Consider the following 21,921-nt stretch of genomic DNA (forward strand, 5'->3'; position numbering starts at 1 on the left):
ACCAAGCACTCTAATCTTCACTACCTGGGAGCTGATGAGCCCTGAGGGATAGCTCAAAACCAACCCCCCCCCCAAATAATCTTATTAAAAATGGACAGAAGACATGAACAGACATTTCTGCAAAGAAGACATACAGATTTCCAACAGACACATGAAAAGATGATCCACATCACTAGTTATCAGTAAATGTAAATTAAAACCACAATGATATATCACCTCACACCTGTCAGAATGGCTTAAATCAAAAGCACAAGAAACAACAAGTGTTGACGAGGATGTGGAAACATAGGAACATTCATGCACTATTGGTGGGAATGCAAACTGGCATAGTCACCATAGAAAACAGTATGGAGGTTCCTCAAAGAATTAGATATGCCTTATGATCCAATAAATTCACTACTGAGTGTTACCCAATGAATTTGAAAACACTAATTCAAAAAGATATATGCACTCCTATGTTTATTGCAGCATTATTTACAATAGCCAAACTATTGAAGCAACCCAAGTATCCATCGATAGATTAACAGATAAAGAAGATGTGGTATGTATATATGATGGAATATTACTCAGCCATAAAAAGAATGAAATCTTGCCATTTGCAACAACATGGATGGATCTAGAGGGTATAATGCTAAGTGAAATTAGTCAGAGAAAGGAAAATACCTTATGATTTCACTCATAGGTGAAATTTAAGATACAAACAAACAAAGAAAAAATAAACAATAAAAAAAGCAGACTCAACTATAGAGAAGAAACTGGTGGTTACCAGAAGGGAGGTAAGTGGGGGGTATGGGGAAATAGGTGATGGGTATTAAGAGTACACTTATCATGAAAAGCATTGTGTAATGTATAGAATTGTTGAATCACTATATTGTACACCTGAAACTAATATAACACAGTACATTAATTATACATAGGAATTTAAAAAAATAACGTAGACAGTATAAACAATTTAGTCCAAGATGATTCCTGTTCTTTCAATATATTAAATTACCTCTACCCTTCTCTTCTCAGATGCATGGGACAATAAATATTTCTACACATAGTTTTGATGCACCCCTTGGTCTCCTTGGCCAACCTGAATCGTTAATATTAATTTGTAGTCCTTAAACTAACTCGAGTCCTATCTCTGAAAGGAAATCAGAGGACATCAAAAAGACTAAGAAATACCACAAAGAAATTCATGGAGGAATTATTAAAAGGGGAAAAAGGAGATGAAGGTAGCTTTGCTTTGTTGGTAAGGGAGTGGAATGCATAAGAAAGTTGACTTTCTCAGTCTATGATAAGCCCTGAGCTGGGGAGTTTCTTCATGAAGTGGAGAGCACATGAGGGAAGTAGGAGACTGGTCCCCTCCCTTCTCAGCTCCCTGTCTGCCTGCCTGCTCAGATAGGTGGTAGGGCTAGGCCTTAAACTTCACCATAATATCAGCTTTTTCACCTAAACTAAGGCTAGCCATGAAGAGGAGAGAGGAAATAAAAGTAACAAAAAATATCTAAAAGGTAAAAAAAATTATGAAAGGGAAAAAGCAGAACAATTCTAAAGGAAACCTGGACATTAATTTAATAGTTTATTTACCATAAGTAAACTAAAATAATAGAAAATTTAGAATAAGCATTTCTTGGGGCACCTGGGTGGCTCACTCAGTTAAGCCTTTCTCTGAGTTTTGATATCGGCTCAGGTCATGATCTCATGGTTCACGAGATCGAGCCCCGCATCCGGCTCTGCACTGACAGCACAGAGCCTACTTGGGATTCTCTCCCTCTCTCTGGCCTCTCTCTCTCTAAGATAAATAAATAAGTATTAAAAATAAGCATTTCTCCCTTGCTATCACTTTACACATTAGACCCAGCTATGGAAAAAGAATGATCTACTGTCTGCAGGGAAGAGATTTTCTACCTTACCAAGATGACTTATAGCCTTCTTCAAAGTTTAATCAGATATTTCTGGGAGATGACCTTGAGAGGAGAGACCCTTGTATTTCTCTCATTTTGTGCCTATTTGGGACCACGTTACTTCCCACAATTGTTCTTCTCATACAATTTCTAGTCAAATATGGGCAAAAATATGTGTACTTGTTATTATTGTTCCTGGATGTAGCCATGAACAATTTAAACTTGCTGGAACTCAGCTTCTTCAGTGGAAAGATAAACTGTTCAGCAGCATATGCTAAAGATGAACATATACATACCCTATGACCCAGTAGTTTCCAGAAATTCTTGTGTGTGTACAAAATATCTACAATAATCTTCATAGCAAGATTATTTATTGCAGTCAAAAGCTAGAAAGGACTCAAATGTCCATCCAGAGTAGTAGCAATAAAAGTATTTGTGGTATATACATAAAATGGAATACCATCCAGCAATGGAAAAGAGTCAACTATAGTTATGTCAGCAATATGAATCCAATTCACAAATATTATGTTGCATAAATAAGTCAGATATTAAGAAAATGATAGAGCTCAATACATATACATTTTAAAAAGAGGAAAATGAATCAATCATGATAGATAAAATGAGAAAAATCAGGATAAGATTAACGATGGAGAGATAGCACATATACCATACATTTACTTTTATTCTTAGACATTTACACATGCTACCATCCCTTCCTGGATCGTCACTGCCACTATTTTTACTGATATATAAGGTATTTCCAGTGTTGGGTGTTACTTCCTACAATATATTTTTTTCTGACCTTTTCTCCTTCTGAAAGTCTTTAACTGTGACCTTCGTTTATATTTCCATAGAGATGCATTAAAAGTGGTACAGTAGGTATCATGCCAAACTCTATTACTCACTAACCTACAAACTCTGTGATTATGGTCTTTGTGGTTTTTTTTTTTAACCATAGAACCTGGACCTCAGTGCCTGTATACAGTGTATTTTCAAAAACAAAATGAAATAAAACAAACTCCCACTCCCCAAAAAAAGCTAAAAAGAAAGACAAAAATTATAAAGTCTATGAAGGATTAAATGAATGAACCACTTCTATGGTACCAGTGCTTTTCCTGGGCATTTTGTCCCATTTGAGGACAATAGCACCTTCCAAATAGTTGCTCTTTCTATTCTGAAAGACATGGCCTGGCTCATACCTGATTTGTAAGTCTATAGAACCTGAGACACTAGCATCTCAGGTAATGAGTCTTTATCATCTTTGAAGCGTTCAGAAATTCAAGGATCTAGGAACTGTAGGAACTTAAGCAATTAAAATTTGACATTTTCTGTAATGTCACAATATAACAATGGCTGAGAAGCACTGAAATTTGGTTCCCATAAATAAAAAGTGATCTATTCTCACATAATGCAAAAAAACATTATCAAAGGCCACAACAAGAGCAGTCTCCCAGCACTGCATCATCAGAGCAGAAGAATCTTGGATAGGGTAAGCAAAGTCCATGTTAGTCACCCATGGCTTCACATAAGCCCTAGAGGGAAGTCTACCCACCATCTTTTTTTCCCCAGAAACAACACATCCTAGCAATAACATCCTGGTAAATTGCTTTGAGTAACTCCCTTCCCTGAGATACTGTGGCTATATTCTCACCCTTCCCTCATCTGGCTAAGGTTAGAGTTTCACTGGGTGAGTTAACTTTTGCCCCTCCACAAGCTTACCATCCTAAGATATGGCCAGCATTACTCTCTGCACAAGGTATTGCAGCTAAGAGCCTCATCTCTGTGGCAGTAGTAGGGCTAGCAGGCAAGGCATGTTATCTAGGGGTGCCCTGGAAGCCCTTTTTGCCCTTGGGAGTTTGGGTTCCCACTGATAGTGAAGGAGTTTGAACAGTCATCTGAGAATCCCCCAGTTCAGTCTTGTCTATGGTATCTGTCTCTCCCATGCTCTGGAGACACAATAACCAGTTATCTGGGCCTAGGTTCCACTCTCAGCAAAGTAGTGCTCTCTCTGTTGGGGATGAAACAGGAACAAAGGAACTAATTTATTTCTTCTTATATCCTCTTCCTGTAAAGGAGGGTGGAACTGGAAATTAATGCCAGTATGTGAATTCAAAATTTCATTATTAAATTTTTCCAGTTTTCTAGGTCTTTCTGAAGACCTTACTGATTTAATATGACAATACATTTTTTTATTGCTGGCCAAGCTATTCTTCTCCACTGTGTGAGGATTACAGAACAAGAGAAGTAATGAAAATGGTGATTGTTGGTGCCTACACTAAAGTCGTAGAAATGACTTGGACAACAGCAGGAGTCTAGCAGTGTGTATTCTGGTACTCAATTTCCTAGAAAGACCCTGCAAGTTTTTTTATCTTGAAAACATGGGGGATGAATAAGATAGTCTTGGCCTATTCTGTAAACTTCAGGGGACAATTTAAAATATGTGGAACACTTGGGAGGAGCCAAGATGGTGGAACAGCATGGAAGTTTTTTGTGTGTCTCACGTCCATGAAATACAGCCAGACCAACACTAAACCATCCTTCCCACCTAGAAAACGGGTCTGAGGATTAACACAACAATCTGTATAACCTGAACCACAGAATTCAGCAGGTACATGGTGTGGAGAGACGAATTTGAGGAAAGAGAAGCAGCGGCTGGCAGGGAGCCACTTTTGCACGAGGAGAGAGGATGGAGACAGCTGCGGGGGCGGGGGGGTAGAATATAGGAAAAGCACCCCTCCCCAAAGGCAGCTGAAGAAAAAGTGGAAAACGGGAAACAGCTGCAGGGACTGAGCTACAAAGGGAGAAGGGAGAAAGGAGAAAGGAGAGGGTTTAAATTCCATTAAGACTGTAAACAGGGGGCACGCAGAGTCTGAAACTCGATACCTGGAGGTGCTCTGGTAGGAAGGCTGGATCCCCAGGAGCAGAGTAGCGTGTGAGAGGTTTTCGGGCCACATGGGGAGAAGCGGTTCCACTGCTGGAAGGACATTTGATAGAGGCTGTGAGGCCACCTGGGCCCAGCAGACCCCAGAGAATGGCCACATTCGCTGGTGCTGGAACAAGGTCACTGGGGGTGAAGCCTGGTGTCAGATGTGTGTTGTGATTTTCCATAATCCGTGAAACGCTGCTGCTACACTGTCTCCTGAACTTTTTCTGGGGCGCACTGGCACATGGCCGCAGTATCTGGGTATCAGCAGCAGCACGGTCCCACAAGCGCTCCTGGGTGTGGCTGGCACCTGGCCATTGCTTGGTGAGACCCTCTGCAAAGGGGAAGAATGGGTCAAGGCTGCAGTGCCTCAGAAGTGGGGGGACGGGGAAGGTAGTGGCATCTGAGACAAAACTAGGGAGGGAGGTGCTGCCTGGGGCTTGGTCACAGACAATGTGGAAGCAGGGAGTGGACGGAAGCTGAAGACGAAGGACAGGTACACAATTGCTGATTGGGGAGAATAGAGTTCCAATACTAGAGACTGGGTAGCTGGGTGACGCCATTTTCACTGCTCCAGCGCATGCTACTAAGCACCTACCAGCGCCACAGCAATGCATCCCAGTAGGCTAGCAGCACCATCTAGTGGAGAACAGAGCCATTACACTAAGCCCCAGCCAACTGGGCCAACCTTGCTCTTCAAGAACACAAGTCTCACCGCCTGCTTAGTTTATGGACTATAAAGCGCTTCATAGTTTGACTTCTAGGGGAAAATGAAGCAATTTCAGTCATATTTCAGTTGTTATCTGGTCCATCTATTCAATTTTCTTTCTTTTCTTAATTTTAATTTTTATTTATTTTTTCTCTCTTCTGTTTCTTTTATTTTTCTTGAATACAGAAAGAGGAAAACTTCATTTTTATTTTCAATTTTAATTAAACATATTTTTCTAGAATTTTTTTCTACTATATTTTTTACTTTTTTGTAAATTTTTTCAAATTTTATTTTACTTCTATCATTTCATTTTAGTCTACTTTAGTGTATTAATTTTTTCAAATTTTCAAATGATTTCTTTTTTCCCTCTTTTTTCTCTAATCGAACAAACCACTTTCAACACGCAGACCCAAACACACTTAGGATCTAGCATCATTTATTCAATTTTTTTCCCCTAGAAATGTATACACTATGAAAACTGAAACAGGAAGAAATAGAAAATTTGAACAGACCCATAACCAGTAAAGAAATCAAATTAGTAATCAAAAAATTCCCAAAAAACAAGAGTCCAGGGCCAGATGGTTTTCCAGGGGAATTCTACCAAACATTTAAGGAAGAGTTAACACCTATTCTCTTGAAGCTGTTCCAAAAAATAGAAATGGAAGTAAAACTTCCAAACTTTCTCTGAGGCCAGCATTACCTTGATTCCAAAACCAGACAGAGATCCCACTGAAAAGGAGAACTACAGACCATTTTCCCTGATGAACATAGATGCAAAAATCCTCAACAAGATATTAGCCAACTGGATGCAACAATACATTAAACAATTATTCACCACGACCAAGTGGGATTTATACCTGGGATGCAGGGCTGGTTCAATATCTGCAAAACAATTAACGTGATTCATCACATCAATAAAAGAAAGGACAAGAACCATATGATCCTCTCAATAGATGCAGAGAAAGCATTTGACAAAATACAGCATCCTTTCTTGACAAAAACCCTCAAGAAATTAAGGATAGGAGACCTGGGAAGATGGCGGCATAGGAGGACGCTGGGCTCACCTCATCCTGTTGATCACTTAGATTCCACCCACATCTGCATAAATAACCCAGAAAACTGGCAGAAGACTAGCAGAACAGACTCTCCAGAGCCAAGAGTAGACAAGAGGTCCATGGAAGAGGGTAGCAAGGAAGGAGACGCAGTGCATGCTACACGGACTGGTGGGAGGGAGCTGGGGCGGTGGAAGGGCAGCCCGCCTGGCAAGGCAGAGCCCCTGAAGTCTGGCTTGCAAAAGCGGAGGGGCCAGACTCCATGGGTTCTGACAGCCAGGGGGACTTAACATCTGGAATGTTAGAAGTCAACAGCTCTGCTCTCGGAGAGTGGAGAGGGTGAGAGAACAATGGGAGGGAGGGTTGTTGAGCCCCGGAAGACAGAGCTCAGCTCGGCGGTGGAACAAAGGCACTGGCAAGCATCATCTCCCTCTCCCATCCCCCAGCCGAAATTCCAAAGGGAGCCAGTTCCCATCACTGAACTTGCTTGCACCGTGCAAGCACCCAATGCTGTGCTTCTGTGGATCCATCCCTCCTCTGGACCTGCCTCCCTCCGGTGCTGCAGGTCCCTTCCTGCAGGGGATCACTGATGGCAAAGCGAGCTAAGCCTGCCTCTCCCACCCCTGTGCACCTTAAGGATCCAACCCGGCTAATACGCCCTAGGCCAGATCCCATGGAAGCAGCACCGCATGCCTGGCAGTGTGCAAGTAGCCCGGACAGGGCCACACCACTCCACAGTGAGTCCTGCCCCTGGGAGAGGGGAAGATAAGGTACACACCAGTCTGACTGTGGCCCCAGCGGTGGGCTGGGGGCAGACATCAGGTCTGACTGCGGCCCCCCACCAACACAAGTTACTCAGGACAGCACAGGGGAAGTGCCCTGCAGTTCCACGCCACTGCAGGGACTACCCAAAATGACAAAACGGAAGAATTCTCCTCAAAAGAAACTCCAGGAAGTAGTGACAGCTAACGAATTGATCAAAAACGATTTAAGCAATATAATAGAACAAGAATTTAGAATAGTAGTCATAAAATTAATCACTGGGCTTGAAAAGAGCATAGAGGACAGCAGAGAATCTATTGCTCCAGAGATCAAGGGACTAAGAAATAGTCATGAGGAGCTAAAAAATGCTATAAATGAGGTATAAAATAAACTTGAGGCAGTTAGAGCAAAGATTGAAGAAGCAGAGGAGAGAATAGGTGAATTAGAAGGTAAAATTATGGAAAAAGAGGAAGCTGAGAAAAAGAGAGATAAAACAATCCAGGAGTATGAGGGGAGAATTAGAGAACTAAGTGGCGCAATCACACAGAACAATATCCATATCATAGGAATTCCAGAGGAAGGAGAGAGAGAGAAAGGGGCTGAAGGTGTACTTGAACAAATCATACCTGAGAACTTCCCTGATCTGTGGAAGGGAAAAAGCATTGAAATCCGAGAGGCACAGAGAACTCCCTTCACACATAACTTGAATCAATCTTCTGCACGACATATAGTGAAACTGGCAAAATACACGGATAAAGAGAAAATTCTGAAAGCAGCTAGGGATAAACAGGCTCTAACTTACAAAGGTAGACATATAAGAGTAGTGGCAGACCTATCTACTGAAACTTGGCACGCCAGAAAGGAATGGCAGGAAATCTTCAATGTGCTGAACAGAAAAAAATATGCAGCTGAGAATCCTTTATCAAGCAAGTCTGTCATTCAGAATAGGAGAGATAAAGGTTTTCCCAAACAAACAAAAACTGAAGGGATTCATCACCAATAAACCATCTGAAAAGAGATCCTAAGGGGGATTCTGTGAGTGAAATGTTCAAGGACTGCAAAGTACCAGAGACATCACTACAAGCATGAAACCTACAGACATCACAATGACTCTAAACCCACATCTTTCAGTAGTAACACTGAATGTAAATGGACTAAATCCTCCAACCAAAAGACATAGGGTATCAGAATGGATAAAAAAAACAAGACCCATCTATTTGCTGTCTACAAGAGACTCATTTTAGACCTGAGGACACCTTCAGATTGAAAGTGAGGGGATGGAAAACTATCTATCATGCTACTGGAAGTCAAAGGAAAACTGGAATAGCCATACTTAGATCAGACAAAATAGACTTTAAATTAAAGCCTGTAACAAGAGATGAAGAAGGGCATTATATAATAATTACAGGGTCTATCCATCAGGAAGAGGTAACAATTATAAATATCTATGCACTGATATCAGCAGCCCACAAATATGTAAAACAATTAATCACAAACATAAGCAACCTTATTGATAAGAATGTGGTAATTGTAGGGGACTTTAATACCCCACTAACAACAATGCATAGGTCATCTAGACACAGGATCAATAAAGAAAAAAAGGCCCTGAATGATACATTGGATCAGATGGACTTGACAGATGTATATACAAAACTCTGCATCCTAGGGCACCAGAATATACTTTCTTCTCGAATGCACATGGAACATTCTCCAAGATAGATCACATACTGGGTCACAAAACAGCCCTTAATAAGTATACAAAAATTGAGATCATACCATGCACACTTTCAGACCACAGTGCTATGAAACTTGAAATCAACAACAGGAAGAAGTCTAGAAAACCTCCAAAAGCATGGAGTTAAAGAACACCCTACCAAAGAATGAATGGGTCAACCAGGCAATTAGAGAAGAAATTTAAAAATATGTGGAAACAAATGAAGATGAAAATACAACAATCCAAACGCTTTGGGATGCTGCAAAGGTACTTCTGAGAGGAAAATACATTGCAATCCAGGCCTATCTCAACAAACAAGAAAAATCCCAAATACAAAATCTAACAGCACACATAAGGAACTAGAAGCAGAACAGCAAAGACACCCCAAACCCAGCAGAAGAAGAGAAATAATAAAGATCAGAGCAGAAATAAACAATATAGTATCTAAAAAAGACTGTAGAGCAGATAAGTGACACCAGAGTTGGTTTTTTGAAAAAAATAAACAAAATTGATAAATCTCTAGCCAGGCTTCTAAAAGAGAAAATGGAGATGACCCAAATAGATAAAATCATGAATGAAAATGGAATTATTACAACCAATCCCTCAGAAATAAAAGCAATTATCAGGGAATGCTATGAAAAATTATATGCCAACTAACTGGACAACCTGGAAGAAATGGACAAATTCCTAAGTACCCACACACTTCCAAAACTCAAACAGGATGAAATAGAAAACTTGAACAGACCCATAACCAGCAAAGAAATTGAATCAGTTATCAAAAACCTCCCAACAAATAAGAGTCCTGGACCAGACGGCTTCCCTGGGGAATTCTACCAGACATTTAAAGCAGAGATAATACCTATCCTTCTGAAGCTGCTCCAAAAAATAGAAAGGGAAGGAAAACTTCCAGTCTCATTCTATGAAGCCAGCATTACTTAGATTCCTAAACCAGACAGACCCAGTTAAAAAAGAGAACTACAGGCCAATATCCCTGATGAACATGGATGCAAAAATTCTCAACAAGATACTAGCAAATTGAATTCAACAGCATATAAAAAGAATTATTCACCATGATCAAGCGGGATTCATTCCTGGGATGCAGGGCTGGTTCAGCATTCGCAAATCAATCAATGTGATACATCACATTAATAAAAGAAAAGATAAGAACCATATGATCCTCTCAATCGATGCAGAAAAGGCCTTTGACAAAATTCAGCATCCTTTTTTTAATAAAAACCCTTGATAAAGTCGGGATAGAAGGAACATACTTAAACATCATAGAAGCCATTTATGAAAAGCCCACAGTTAATATCATTCTCAATGTGGAAAAACTGAGAGCTTTCCCCCTGAGATCAGGAACATGACAGGGATGTCCAGTCTCACCACTGTTGTTTAACACAGTGTTGGAAGTGCTAGCATCAGCAATCAGACAATAAAACAAAATCAAAGCATCAAAACTGGCAAAGATGAAGTCAAGCTTTCACTTTTTGCAGGTGACATGATATTATACACATGAAAAACCCAATAGACTCCACCAAAAGTCTGCTAGAACTGATACATGAATTCAGCAAAGTTGCAGGATACAAAATCAATGTACGGAAATCAGTTGCATTCTTATACACTAATAATGAAGCAACAGTAAGACAAATAAAGAAACTGATCCCATTCACAATTGCACCAAAAAGCATAAAATACCTAGGAATAAACCTAACCAAAGATGTAAAAGATCTGTATGCTGAAAACTATAGAAAGCTTATGAAGGAAATTGAAGAACATACAAAGAAATGGAAGAACATTCCGTGCTTATGCTTTGGAAGAATAAATATTGTTAAAATGTCAATACTACCCAAAGCTATCTACACATTCAATGCAATCCCAATCAAAATTGCACCAACATCCTTCTCAAAGCTAGAACAAACAATCCTAAGATTTGTATGGAACCACAAAAGACCCTGAATAGCCAAAGTAATATTGAAGAAGACCAAAGCAGGAGGCATCACAATCCCAGACTTTAGCCTCTACTACAAAGCTGTCATCAGCAAGACAGCATGGTATTGGCACAAAAACAGGCACATAGACCAATGGAATAGAATAGAGACTCCAGAATTGGACCCTCAAAAGTATGACCAACTAATCTTTGACAAAGCAGGAAAGAATATCCAACAGAAAAAGACAGTCTCTTTAACAAATGGTGCTGGGAGAACTGGACAGCAACATGCAGAAGAATGAAACTAGACCACTTTCTAACACCACTCACAAAAATAAACTCAAAATGGATAAAGGACCTGAATGTAAGACAGGAAACCATCAAAACCCTAGAGGAGAAAGCAGGAAAACAAACCTCTCTGACCTCAGCTGCAGCAATTTCTTACTTGACACATCTCCAAAAGCAAGGGAATTAAAAGCAAAAATGAGCTCTTGGGACCTCATGAAGATAAACAGCTTCTGCACTGCAAAGGAAACAACAGAACTAAAAGGCAGCCAACAGAATGGGAAAAGATATTTGCAAATGACATATCAGACAAAGGGCTAGTATCCAAAATCTATGAAGAACTCACAAAACTACACACCCAAAAAACAAATAATCCAATGAAGAAATGGGCAGAAAACATGAATAGGCACTTCTCTAAAGAAGACATCCACATGGCCAAAGGCACATGAAAAGATGCTCAATGTCACTCCTTATCAGGGAAATACAAATCAAAACCACACTGAGATAAAACCTCACACCAGTCAGAGTGGCTAAAATGAATAAAACAGGAGACTATAGGTGTGGAGTGGATGTGAAGAAATGGGAACCCTCTTACCCTGTTGATAGGAATGCAAACTGGTGCAGCCACTCTGGAAAACAGTGTGGAGGTTCCTCAAAAAATTAAAAATAGATCTGCCCTAGGACCCAGTAATAGCACTACTAGAAATTTACCCAAGGGATACAGGAGTCCTGAGGGATAGGGGCCCTTGTACCCCAATGTTTATAGCAGCACTTTCAACAATAGCCAAATTATGGAAGGAGACTAAATGTCCACCAACTGATGAATGGATAAAGAAATTGTGGTTTATATACACAATGGAATACTACATGGCAATGAGAAGAATGAAATATGGCCTTTTGTAGTAACATGGATGGAACGGGAGAGTGTTATGCTAAGTGAAATAAGTCATACAGAGAAAGACAGATACCATATGTTTTCACTCTTATGTGGATCCTAAGAAACTTAGCAGAAGACCATGGGGGGGGGGGAAGGAAAAAAAAAAGAGAGGGAGGGAGCCAAATCATAAGATACTCTTAAAAACTGAGAATAAACTGAGGGATGATGGGGGTTGGGAGGGAGGGGAAAGTGGGTGATGGGCATTGAGGAGCGCACCTGTTGGGATGAGCCCTGGGTGTTGTATGGAAACCAATTTGACAATAAAATTCATTTTTAAAAAAGGGAAAAAAAAAAGAAAGTAGGGATAGAAGGATCATACCTCGAGATCATAGAAGCCATATATGAACGACCCAAAGCTAATATCATCCTCAATGGGGAAAAACTGAGAGCTTTCCCTCTAAGGTCAGGAACAAGACAGGGATGTCCACTCTTGCCACTGTTATTCAACATAGTATTGAAGTCTTAGCCTCTGCAACTGGACAGCACAAAGAAATAAAAGACATCCAAATCGGCCAAGAGGAGGTCAAACTTTCACTCTTCGTAGACATGATATTCTATATGGAAAACCCACAGGATTCCACCAAAAAACTGCTAGAACTGATTCATGAATTCAGCAAAATTGCAGGATATAAAATCAAGGCACAGAAATCGGTTGCATTCCTATTCACCAAAAATGAAGCAACAAAAGGAGAAATCAAGGAATCAATCCCATTCAAAATTGCACCAAAAACCATAAAATACCTAGGAATAAATCTAACCAGAGAGGTGAAAAATCTATACACTGAAAACTATAGAAAGCTTATGAAAGAAATTGAAGAAGACACCAAAAAAATGGAAAAAGATTCCATGCTCCTGGATAGGAAGAACAAATATTGTTAAAATGTTGATAGTACCCAAAGCAATCTACATATTCAATGCAATCCCTATCAAAGTACCACCAGCATTCTTCACAGAGCTAGAACAAATAATCCTAAAGTTTGTATGGAAACAGCAAAGACCCTGAATAGCCAAAGTGATCTTGAAAAAGAAAACCATAGCAGGAGGCATCACAATCCCAGACTTCAAGCTATACTACAAAACTGTAATCATCAAGACAGTATGGTACTGGCATAAGAACAGACACTCAGATCAGTGGAGCAGAATACAGAACCCAGTAATGGATCCACAAACGTATGGCAAACTAATCTTTGACAAAGCAGGAAAGAATATCCAGTAGAATAAAGACAGTCTCTCCAGCAAGTGGTGCTGGGAAAACTGGATAGCAACATGAGGAAGACTGAACCTGGACTACTTTCTTACACCATTCACAAAAATAAACTCAAAAGGATGAAAGACCTACATGTAATACAGGAAGCCATCAAAATCCTCCAGGAGAAACCAGTCAAAAACATCTTTGATCTTGGCTGCAGCAACTTCGTACTCAACACGTCTCTGGAGGCAAGGGAAACAAATGCCAAAATGAACTACTGGGACCTCATCAAAATAAAAAGCTTCTGCACAGCAATGGAAACGATCAGCAAAACTAAAAGGCAACTGACAGAATGGGAGAAGATATTTGCAAATGACATATCAGATAAATGGTTAGTATCCAAAATCTATAAAGAACTTATCAAACTCAACACCCACAAAACAAAGAATCCAGCGAAGAAATGGGCAAAAGACATGAATAGACACTTCTCCAAAGAAGACATCCAGATGGCCACCTGACGCATGAAAAAATGCTCAACATCACTCATCATCAGGGAAATACAAATCAAAACCACTATGAGATACCTCCTTACGTCTGTCAGAATCGTTAACATTAACAGCTCAGGCAACAACAGACTTTGGTGAGGATTGGAGAAAGAGGATCTCTTTTGCATTGTTGGTGGCAATGCAAGCTGGTGTAGCCACTCTGGAAAACAGTATCGAGGTTCCTCAAAAAATTAAAAATAGGACTACCTTATGACCCAGAAATTGCACTACTAGGTATTTATCCAAGGAATATAGGTGGGCTGTTTCGAAGGGACACATGCACCCCCATGTTTATAGTAGCACTATCAACAATAGCCAAAGTATGGAAAGAGCCCCAATATATATATATATATATATATATATATATATATATATATATATAATGGAGTATTACTCGGCAATCCAAAAGAATGAAATCTTGCCATTGGCAACTACATGGATAGAACTGGAGGGTATTATGCTAAGTGAAATTAGTCAGCGAAAGACAAACATCATATGACTTCACTCATATGAGAACTTTAAGAGACAAACTAGATGAACATAAGGGAAGGGAAACAAAAATAATATAAAAACAGGGAGGTGGACAAAACATAAGAGACTCTTAAATATGGAGAACAAACAGAGGGTTACTGGAGGGTTTGTGGCAGCGGGGGATGGGCTAAATGGGTAAGGGGCATTGACGAATCTACTCCTGAAATCATTGTTGCGCTATATGCTAACTAACTTGGATGTAAATTAAAAAAAAATTAAAAAAAAACATTTGTAACACTTGCAGTGCTTATACTAAAAAATTTAACTGCTGGGGCTCGGTTGCTCAGTGGGTTGAGTATCTGACTCTTGATTTCAACTCAGGTCATAATCCCAGTGTTTTGAGATTGAGTCCCTCATTAGGCTTGGTGCTGAGAATGGAGCCTACTTAAGAATCTCTCTCTCTCTCTCTCTCTCTCTCTCTCTGTGTGTGTCTCTCTCTGTCTCTCTCCCTCAGCCCCTCTCTCCCACTTGTGCACACACTCTTCCCCCGCAAAAAAAATTAATTGCTTATTTTAGTATGATTAAAGATAGATTTAGTTGCCACTTACAACCACTTCCGCTTGTTTTTTGTCTTTCATTCAGTGTTTGACATCTTATTATGTCTGGTTTTTATTTCAGTTTTCTTACATTGTCTTAAATATAGAAGAAGCATTAAAACAGAAAAATTCCTTGATACAGATCATTTGAATCATAGTACAATCAAACTATAAGAATCCTGACAGAAACTTCTCAAACACCAGAATGACCACAGTTAAATTTTTATCATGGTTCTAAATTATGGATAATCATTTTTCAATATTTTAACTATAATGAGATTATTATTTATAGACATCTTATATAATACAATTAGTAAGAAATATATAATAAGAATAGATAAATAAATAATACATAATAAAGAGAATATTCACAAAATGAATAATAGTAACCATCCCTGTAAACTGGGATTTTAAGCCTATTGTGGGTTTGTGGTAAATAAGTCACCTCCAACGCTAACATACTGAGAACTCCTGAACGCCCAGTTTTTTGGATCAGTGTTATAGAAGGTGCTTATTTCTTCAGCCATGCCAAGACTCCGAAGGGCTTGGCCTCACTTACACTTACCCAGTTCTAAAGCAAACTTGCTTTATGCATCCCTGAAGAGGGTAAAATTCAATGGGCTGTTTCTATCCCCTGCTGGTGTCCAAATGGGACCATTAGAGGGATTACTCAAAGAATGAGACCATTTAATTTATTGTCCAAAGCAGGTTGTGTATGAGTGTCATTAAATAATCTTATGAGTAAACAAGCAGAAACCCGGACTATCCTGGCAAACAGATGTTTTTTATTCAATATACTGAAAAGGCTCTGACTTTTAGATCCAACAATCTTCCTTTATTCCTTTAGGGTAAATAAGGACTGTTGGTCATTACCCTTCCTAACCTGAAAAAAAGGCAGCAAGTAATCAAATAGAGGATCATTTCCAAAGAACAGAAAAAATAATAAAAGAAATGCAGAGGTGACTGAACATGTAGGTAAGTTTGAATTGGAGGATGTAAGAAAAGACTCTTCTGAAAGAATGGTCTGTTTAATTTGATCACAGATAGGGTTTCCAAATCAACATTCCAGACAAAGCGTACAGAGCCAGCCCCATAATCTCCTACCACTGCCTTCGACTCAACTTCACTGCTGCTTGTCCTCACTAATTATTTATTTTGTGCCTGGCATTGTTCTGGTTGCCAGAAATTCAGAAAGAAATATTACACACACTGACTTTGAGGGACCATAGCATAGCATGATGTTTGGGGAAATGATATTCTTTTTTCCCTTGTTGATACAGATGGAGCATACAGTGCATCTGACATATCTAACCACTTTCTTCTTGAAATCTTCATTTATTCATCTCATCAGCCCTATCTTCTCCTAATTTCCACCCTATCTCAAAATAGAATTTAAAAAAATTCTCCAACATTGAGGCAGCACCATTAACCTTCGTGACTAGTCTGAAGAAGCCTGAATGAGAGTATGGCTTTTAATGTATGCCTATACTCACAGAATGTTTCAATTTTTGTCACCAATCCCATGGCCGAGCTTCCATGTCTGGGTCAGGTTGTGAACGATAACAATCATATTTGGGTTCTGAGTATTGTGTTCAGGGTCAGCAGGAATGCCTAGGGCTGTATCTGTTTTACATATCATATAAAACTTACATAGGATGACACATGTTTTGTAGCACATGGCCAGCAAGGGCCAGATGTGTAATTCAAGATATGAGTGTTTAGATTTCACAATATTTTTTACAATGTATTTGAATTTATCTTGTTTTTCTTTTTTTTTTTTTGATGTTGTTGTTTATTTATTTGAGAGAAGGCATGCAAGCAAGGGAGGGATAGAGAGAGAGGGAGAGAGAGAGAATCCCAAGCAGGCTATGTAGCTTGAACCCATAAACTGTGAGATCATGACCTGAGTTGAAATCAAGAATTAGATGCTTAGCTGACTGATCCACCCAGGCAACCCTAACTTGTTTTTATACCTTTGTAATTGTGCAGCTCTTAACTCATACATTAATTCAAATAATTCAATAATTATTTGCTAAATGCCCACTTGGTGCTAAACCTCATTTTGCATTTCAGTGAGCATAAACCAGACGTGGCTCCTGGTCTTCCAGAACTTCTAATAGATCTAATGGAAAATCAGCATACGATAAGTGGTATAAACATAAAGCAGGGTATTGTGCCAAGAGTAACTTATTTGAGAGAAAGAAGAAATGTTGGTGGGTTACAAAAATCCCTCTGAGGAAGCCACAATGAACTTTACCAAAGAAGAAAAAGTAATTGTTGGCTATGTCATCTGGAGCAGGAGAATCTTGAATGAAGAAAAGAGGTTTTGTGCAAATACTTGAAACAGATCATCCTAAGCAGAGAGAAGATTAAGAACAAAGACTCTGAGGCAGGAATACTCTTAATTTGTTTTGAGGAATTAAAGATTCCTGGATATTAGGGAGCTAAAATAACAGTGGTCTATGATGTAGATGGAGAGGTGTGTGAGGGTCAGATCATTTAAAGTTTTCTGACTATGAGAAATAAATTATTTTTTATTTTAAGAGCAATGAAAATCCATCAGTGGCATTTGTTTTGTTTTGCTTTGTTTTGTTTTGTTTAACATAAGCTCATGTGATCCAGTAGATGTTTGCAGAAGAGCAATCTGGTTTCTTTGGGGAAAATACAACTTTAAGGGGCAAGTGCAAAAACAATAAATCTAGCTGGTAAATTAGCCAATTACAATAGCCAAGGAACAGTTGATGATGTTACCACTACAGTGACAGTGTGTAATGTATAGGTAAGAAGTGGACACATTCTGGGTATTTTTTAGGGTGGAAACTATAGAAATAGATGAAGGATTTGATATCCAGGAAAAGGAAGGAAAGGGAAGAATTGAGAAAGATTCTTGAGAGTTTTCTTAAGCAATATTGAGATTGGTGAAGGCATTTTATGAGGAAAACCAAATATTTTTTGTTATAACTTGAGTTTTGAGATGAAATATCCAGATGAAGATATCAAAGTAGGCAGCTGTATCCATGAGTATGAGCTCACAAGAGAGGTGAGGACTTTGAGGTGTAAATTTCAGGCTACAATGGTGAATAAAAATTAACACTATGCCCCCTCTCAGGGAACTTAGTAGAGACCTTAGTCTCTTATGTAGGCTAATGAATATCAAATTGTAAATTCAATAAGTTATATAAAGATAAATATGGTTACCCAAATAATAGATATGCGGGGGAAATCTGTCTTAGTTAAGGGGCTTCCTGAGAAGTAATAGTTGAATTGAAGATGAAAGGGACAGGCTGGTTTTAAAAGTGGAGGAGAGGTTGGGGAGAAGATGGGAAAGACCATCTCTGTGAAAAGAGCATCTTAGGCAGAAAGAATATTTGGACGGAAATCTCATGAAAGAAGAAAAATGGTGTTTGAGAAATAAAAGAAGGTAAGTGCTTGAGGCTGAGGCTAACAGATTTGTCTTCCAAGAGCAAACACTCCAATCATTCAACGAAGGAGACAATTAAAAATAGCAGGCTAAGTTATCTAATGCGGAGAGGGGTTCAGGGCAAGCAATAACAATAGACAGGATTCTAGAAAAGGTCTCACAGGGAAACAGGGTGCATTCAGAAGAAGGTTAGCCTGAGGAGCTGCCTGGTGGGCTAGTATGACAAAGATGGGAAATAGGTCACAAGATGAAGTCAGAATCTGAGGCTAATTTAACATGTTGGAACAATTAAATCAAACACAAAAGCCAGTATGGACTTTTAAACATCTGCCTACATTATAAGAGGCTTAAACCTTTTATCATGACTCCCAGGGGGTAGAACTCAATGTGAGGAAGAAGCAAGTCAATTCTGTTGCAATGAGGCTTTTTAAAATTCTGGACTTAACTGTCTCACATTGGCCCTCTTTCCAATCTTTAGAATGGTAGGTTCTCGGGAAGAGAAAAAAAAAACCCTGCTCATACGTTCAATAAATGTATATTAAATGAATACTTAACCTACTGATTCAATAAATGACTAAGTGGGCTGGTGTCTGAGACTCTCTTCAACCTAAGTCTCCATATCACAAGGGCACAGATAAGTTGAACATCTCAGGGGGTGAGAATTCTTCTGGGAAATCACTCACCAAAGGCCTCTTGCATAAATATTACTCTCTACTTATCACCACAGCAGAACAAAAAGTACTTCTTGGCTATGTTATCTGAAGTGGAATAAAACAGGAGCCTCTTTCCCTAAGTACTATTTGGAGGAAAAATATACTTGGAGAGCAGCAGAAAATGGAAAACTATGGGTACACAGTGACTATTTAAACAGATTTTGGATACTTAAAAGCTAAATCTTACTCTTTAAATTTTTTTTTAACGTTTATATTTATTTTTGAGACAAAGAGAGACAGAGCATGAGTGGGGGAGGGGCAGAGAGAGAGGGAGACACAGACTCTGAAGCAGGCTCCAGGCTCTGAGCTGTCAGCACAGAGCCCAACACAGGGCTTGAACTCGCCAACACAGGGCTCGAACTCGCCAACGGCAAGATCATGACCTGAGCTGAAGTTGGACACTCAACTGACTGAACGACCCAGTTGCCCTGCCAATTCTTACTCTTTATTTTCAATGCTTAATGAATTAGAGGGAAGAAACTAATAATTACTTTAAAACCTCAGCTCTCAATTTTACAGGTATACCTTTTACCAGAACCTCTGGGAAAATATTCCAGGTAACATATCTTTTCTGAAAATTAGCTTCCTCTAGTCTATTGGCTTTCACTTGTGGCTTCTAAGGACATCTATGCATCTTGCCAGTGGATGAATAATGGCTCTTAAATGACATCAGGAGAACACTATTCTCTTCCAGGTAGCAGATAATACATGGCTAAAGAAGAGAGTTACTCATCTAATACTTTGTAAACTTAATTAACCTTAAGTGTATTTTCATTTACTTAGAAATTTCACCTTACTCATCTGAAATTGGAGGATTTCTTTTGAAAACTACTTTCTTTCTGCTCGGAAGAAGTATCTCAGTTCCAGAATTACCGGTTTGGTAAGCCCTATCATGAATTCTTCCTCCTTTCTTCTCACTGGATTTTCTGGCCTGGAGCAGCAGTATCCCTGGATCTCCATTCCCTTTTTGACCATCTATGCCATGGTGCTTTCGGGCAATTGCATGGTGCTACATGTGATCCGGACAGAGCCCAGCCTGCACCAGCCCATGTTCTACTTCCTGGCCATGCTGGCCCTCACTGACCTGTGCATGGGGCTGTCCACATTCCACACAGTGCTGGGGATCCTGTGGGGGTTCATTCGAGAAATCAGCCTGAATTCCTGCATTGCCCAGTCCTATTTTATCCATGGTCTTTCCTTCATGGAGTCTTCTGTTCTCCTTACGATGGCCTTTGATAGGTATGTTGCTATTTGTAATCCACTGCGTTATTCCTCCATTCTGACTAATTCCAGGATTTTCAAAATTGGGCTCACCATAGTAGGTAGGAGTTTCTTCTTTATTACACCCCCCATCATCAACCTGAAATTTTTCCATTACTGCCATTCCCACATCCTCTCTCACTCATTCTGCCTACACCAGGATCTTCTCCGCCTCGCTTGCTCAGACATAAGATTCAATAGCTACTATGCCCTGATGCTGGTCATTTTCACACTATTGTTGGATGCTATTCTGATCCTTTACTCATATTTCCTGATTCTTAGGTCAGTGCTGGTAATTGCCTCTCAGGAAGAGCGGCATAAATCATTTCAGACTTGTGTCTCCCACATTTGTGCTGTTCTCGTGTTCTACATCCCTATCATTAGCCTCACAATGATGCACCGTTTTGGCAAGCATCTCTCCCCTGTGGTCCATGTACTTATGGGCAACATCTACATCCTTTTTCCACCTTTGATGAACCCCATCATCTACAGTGTCAAGACCCAGCAGATTCGTAGCAGAATGCTCAGACTCTTTTCTCTGAAAATATATTGAGGTGCTCAGGTCTTTAAAAAAACAAAACAGCAACAATAACTAACACACAAAATTCAGTACCAAAAAATGAATTTTATTAGAATTAGAGATTTAGCCCAGGGTCTATGATTCTTGATTTTAAAATACATTTTAAACATAAATGCAGAAACAAGTCCCATTTTAGGCTATGTTTTGGAAGTCAACTGTTCTTAGGGCTAGAGGTGGGAGACTCCATCTGAAACATTCCATAAATTTTCTACCAACTGTCAATTTGTGTAAAACAAGACAGTATGTTCATGCCATAAGTATGATCATATTCAGGAAAGGATAAAACTAGTTATTGTGCCCCAAATGGATATTCAAGTATTTTCTTTGCATTGAAACAGAGCTGGATTCAAATCCTAGGTCTTCTGGTTTCAAAGGTGGATACCTTGAAGCTTCTTTAATTCTGAGACTCAATTAATCTTCAAAATGGGGAAAGTGCCCAACTCACAAGGATGTTGTGATAACTAGATGGACCAGAATTGTGCAGTAGAATTTTTCTAAAAGGATGGAGACGTTTTCTAATATAGAATAATATAGACGAACATATAACAATAGCTTCATGTGGCTATTGAGCCCTTGAAATGTAAATAATATAACTGGGCAAGTACATTTTTGATCTGGTTAATTGTAGTTAATTTATATTTAAATGTTAAAAGAAGGTTGTTTTGGACAATGCAGTGGCTGCTTTATTGGACACTGCAAGTATAAAGAGCACATAAAATGGAATATGACTATGGATTCAATTTTCCCCACATCTACTTTATTTATTTTTTAAAGATTTAAAAATGTTTTAAAGTAATTTCTATACTTAACATGGGCTTGAACTTACAACCCCAAATCAAGAGTTGGAATGTTCTACCAACTGATCCAGTCAGGCATCCGTCACATCTACCTTAAATTGGAATCCTCACTTGTTATATTTTATATGTAAACTCCATATGTGGGAGT

General features: G+C 39.2%; 1 protein-coding gene across 1 annotated transcript; it reads left to right on the top strand.

Moving 5' to 3' along the window:
- The first annotated feature begins 5,059 nt into the window (after positions 1 to 5,059).
- On the top strand, positions 5,060 to 20,962 carry LOC125929249 (olfactory receptor 51V1). Its single transcript, XM_049640266.1, has 2 exons — positions 5,060 to 5,139; positions 19,950 to 20,962. Exons 1-2 carry the CDS (start codon positions 5,060 to 5,062, stop codon positions 20,947 to 20,949), a joined length of 1,080 nt encoding a protein of 359 aa, XP_049496223.1. The 3' UTR covers positions 20,950 to 20,962.
- The last annotated feature ends 959 nt before the right edge of the window (positions 20,963 to 21,921 follow it).

Source organism: Panthera uncia, chromosome D1, assembly GCF_023721935.1.
Source record: "Panthera uncia isolate 11264 chromosome D1, Puncia_PCG_1.0, whole genome shotgun sequence".
NCBI lineage: Eukaryota > Metazoa > Chordata > Mammalia > Carnivora > Felidae > Panthera > Panthera uncia.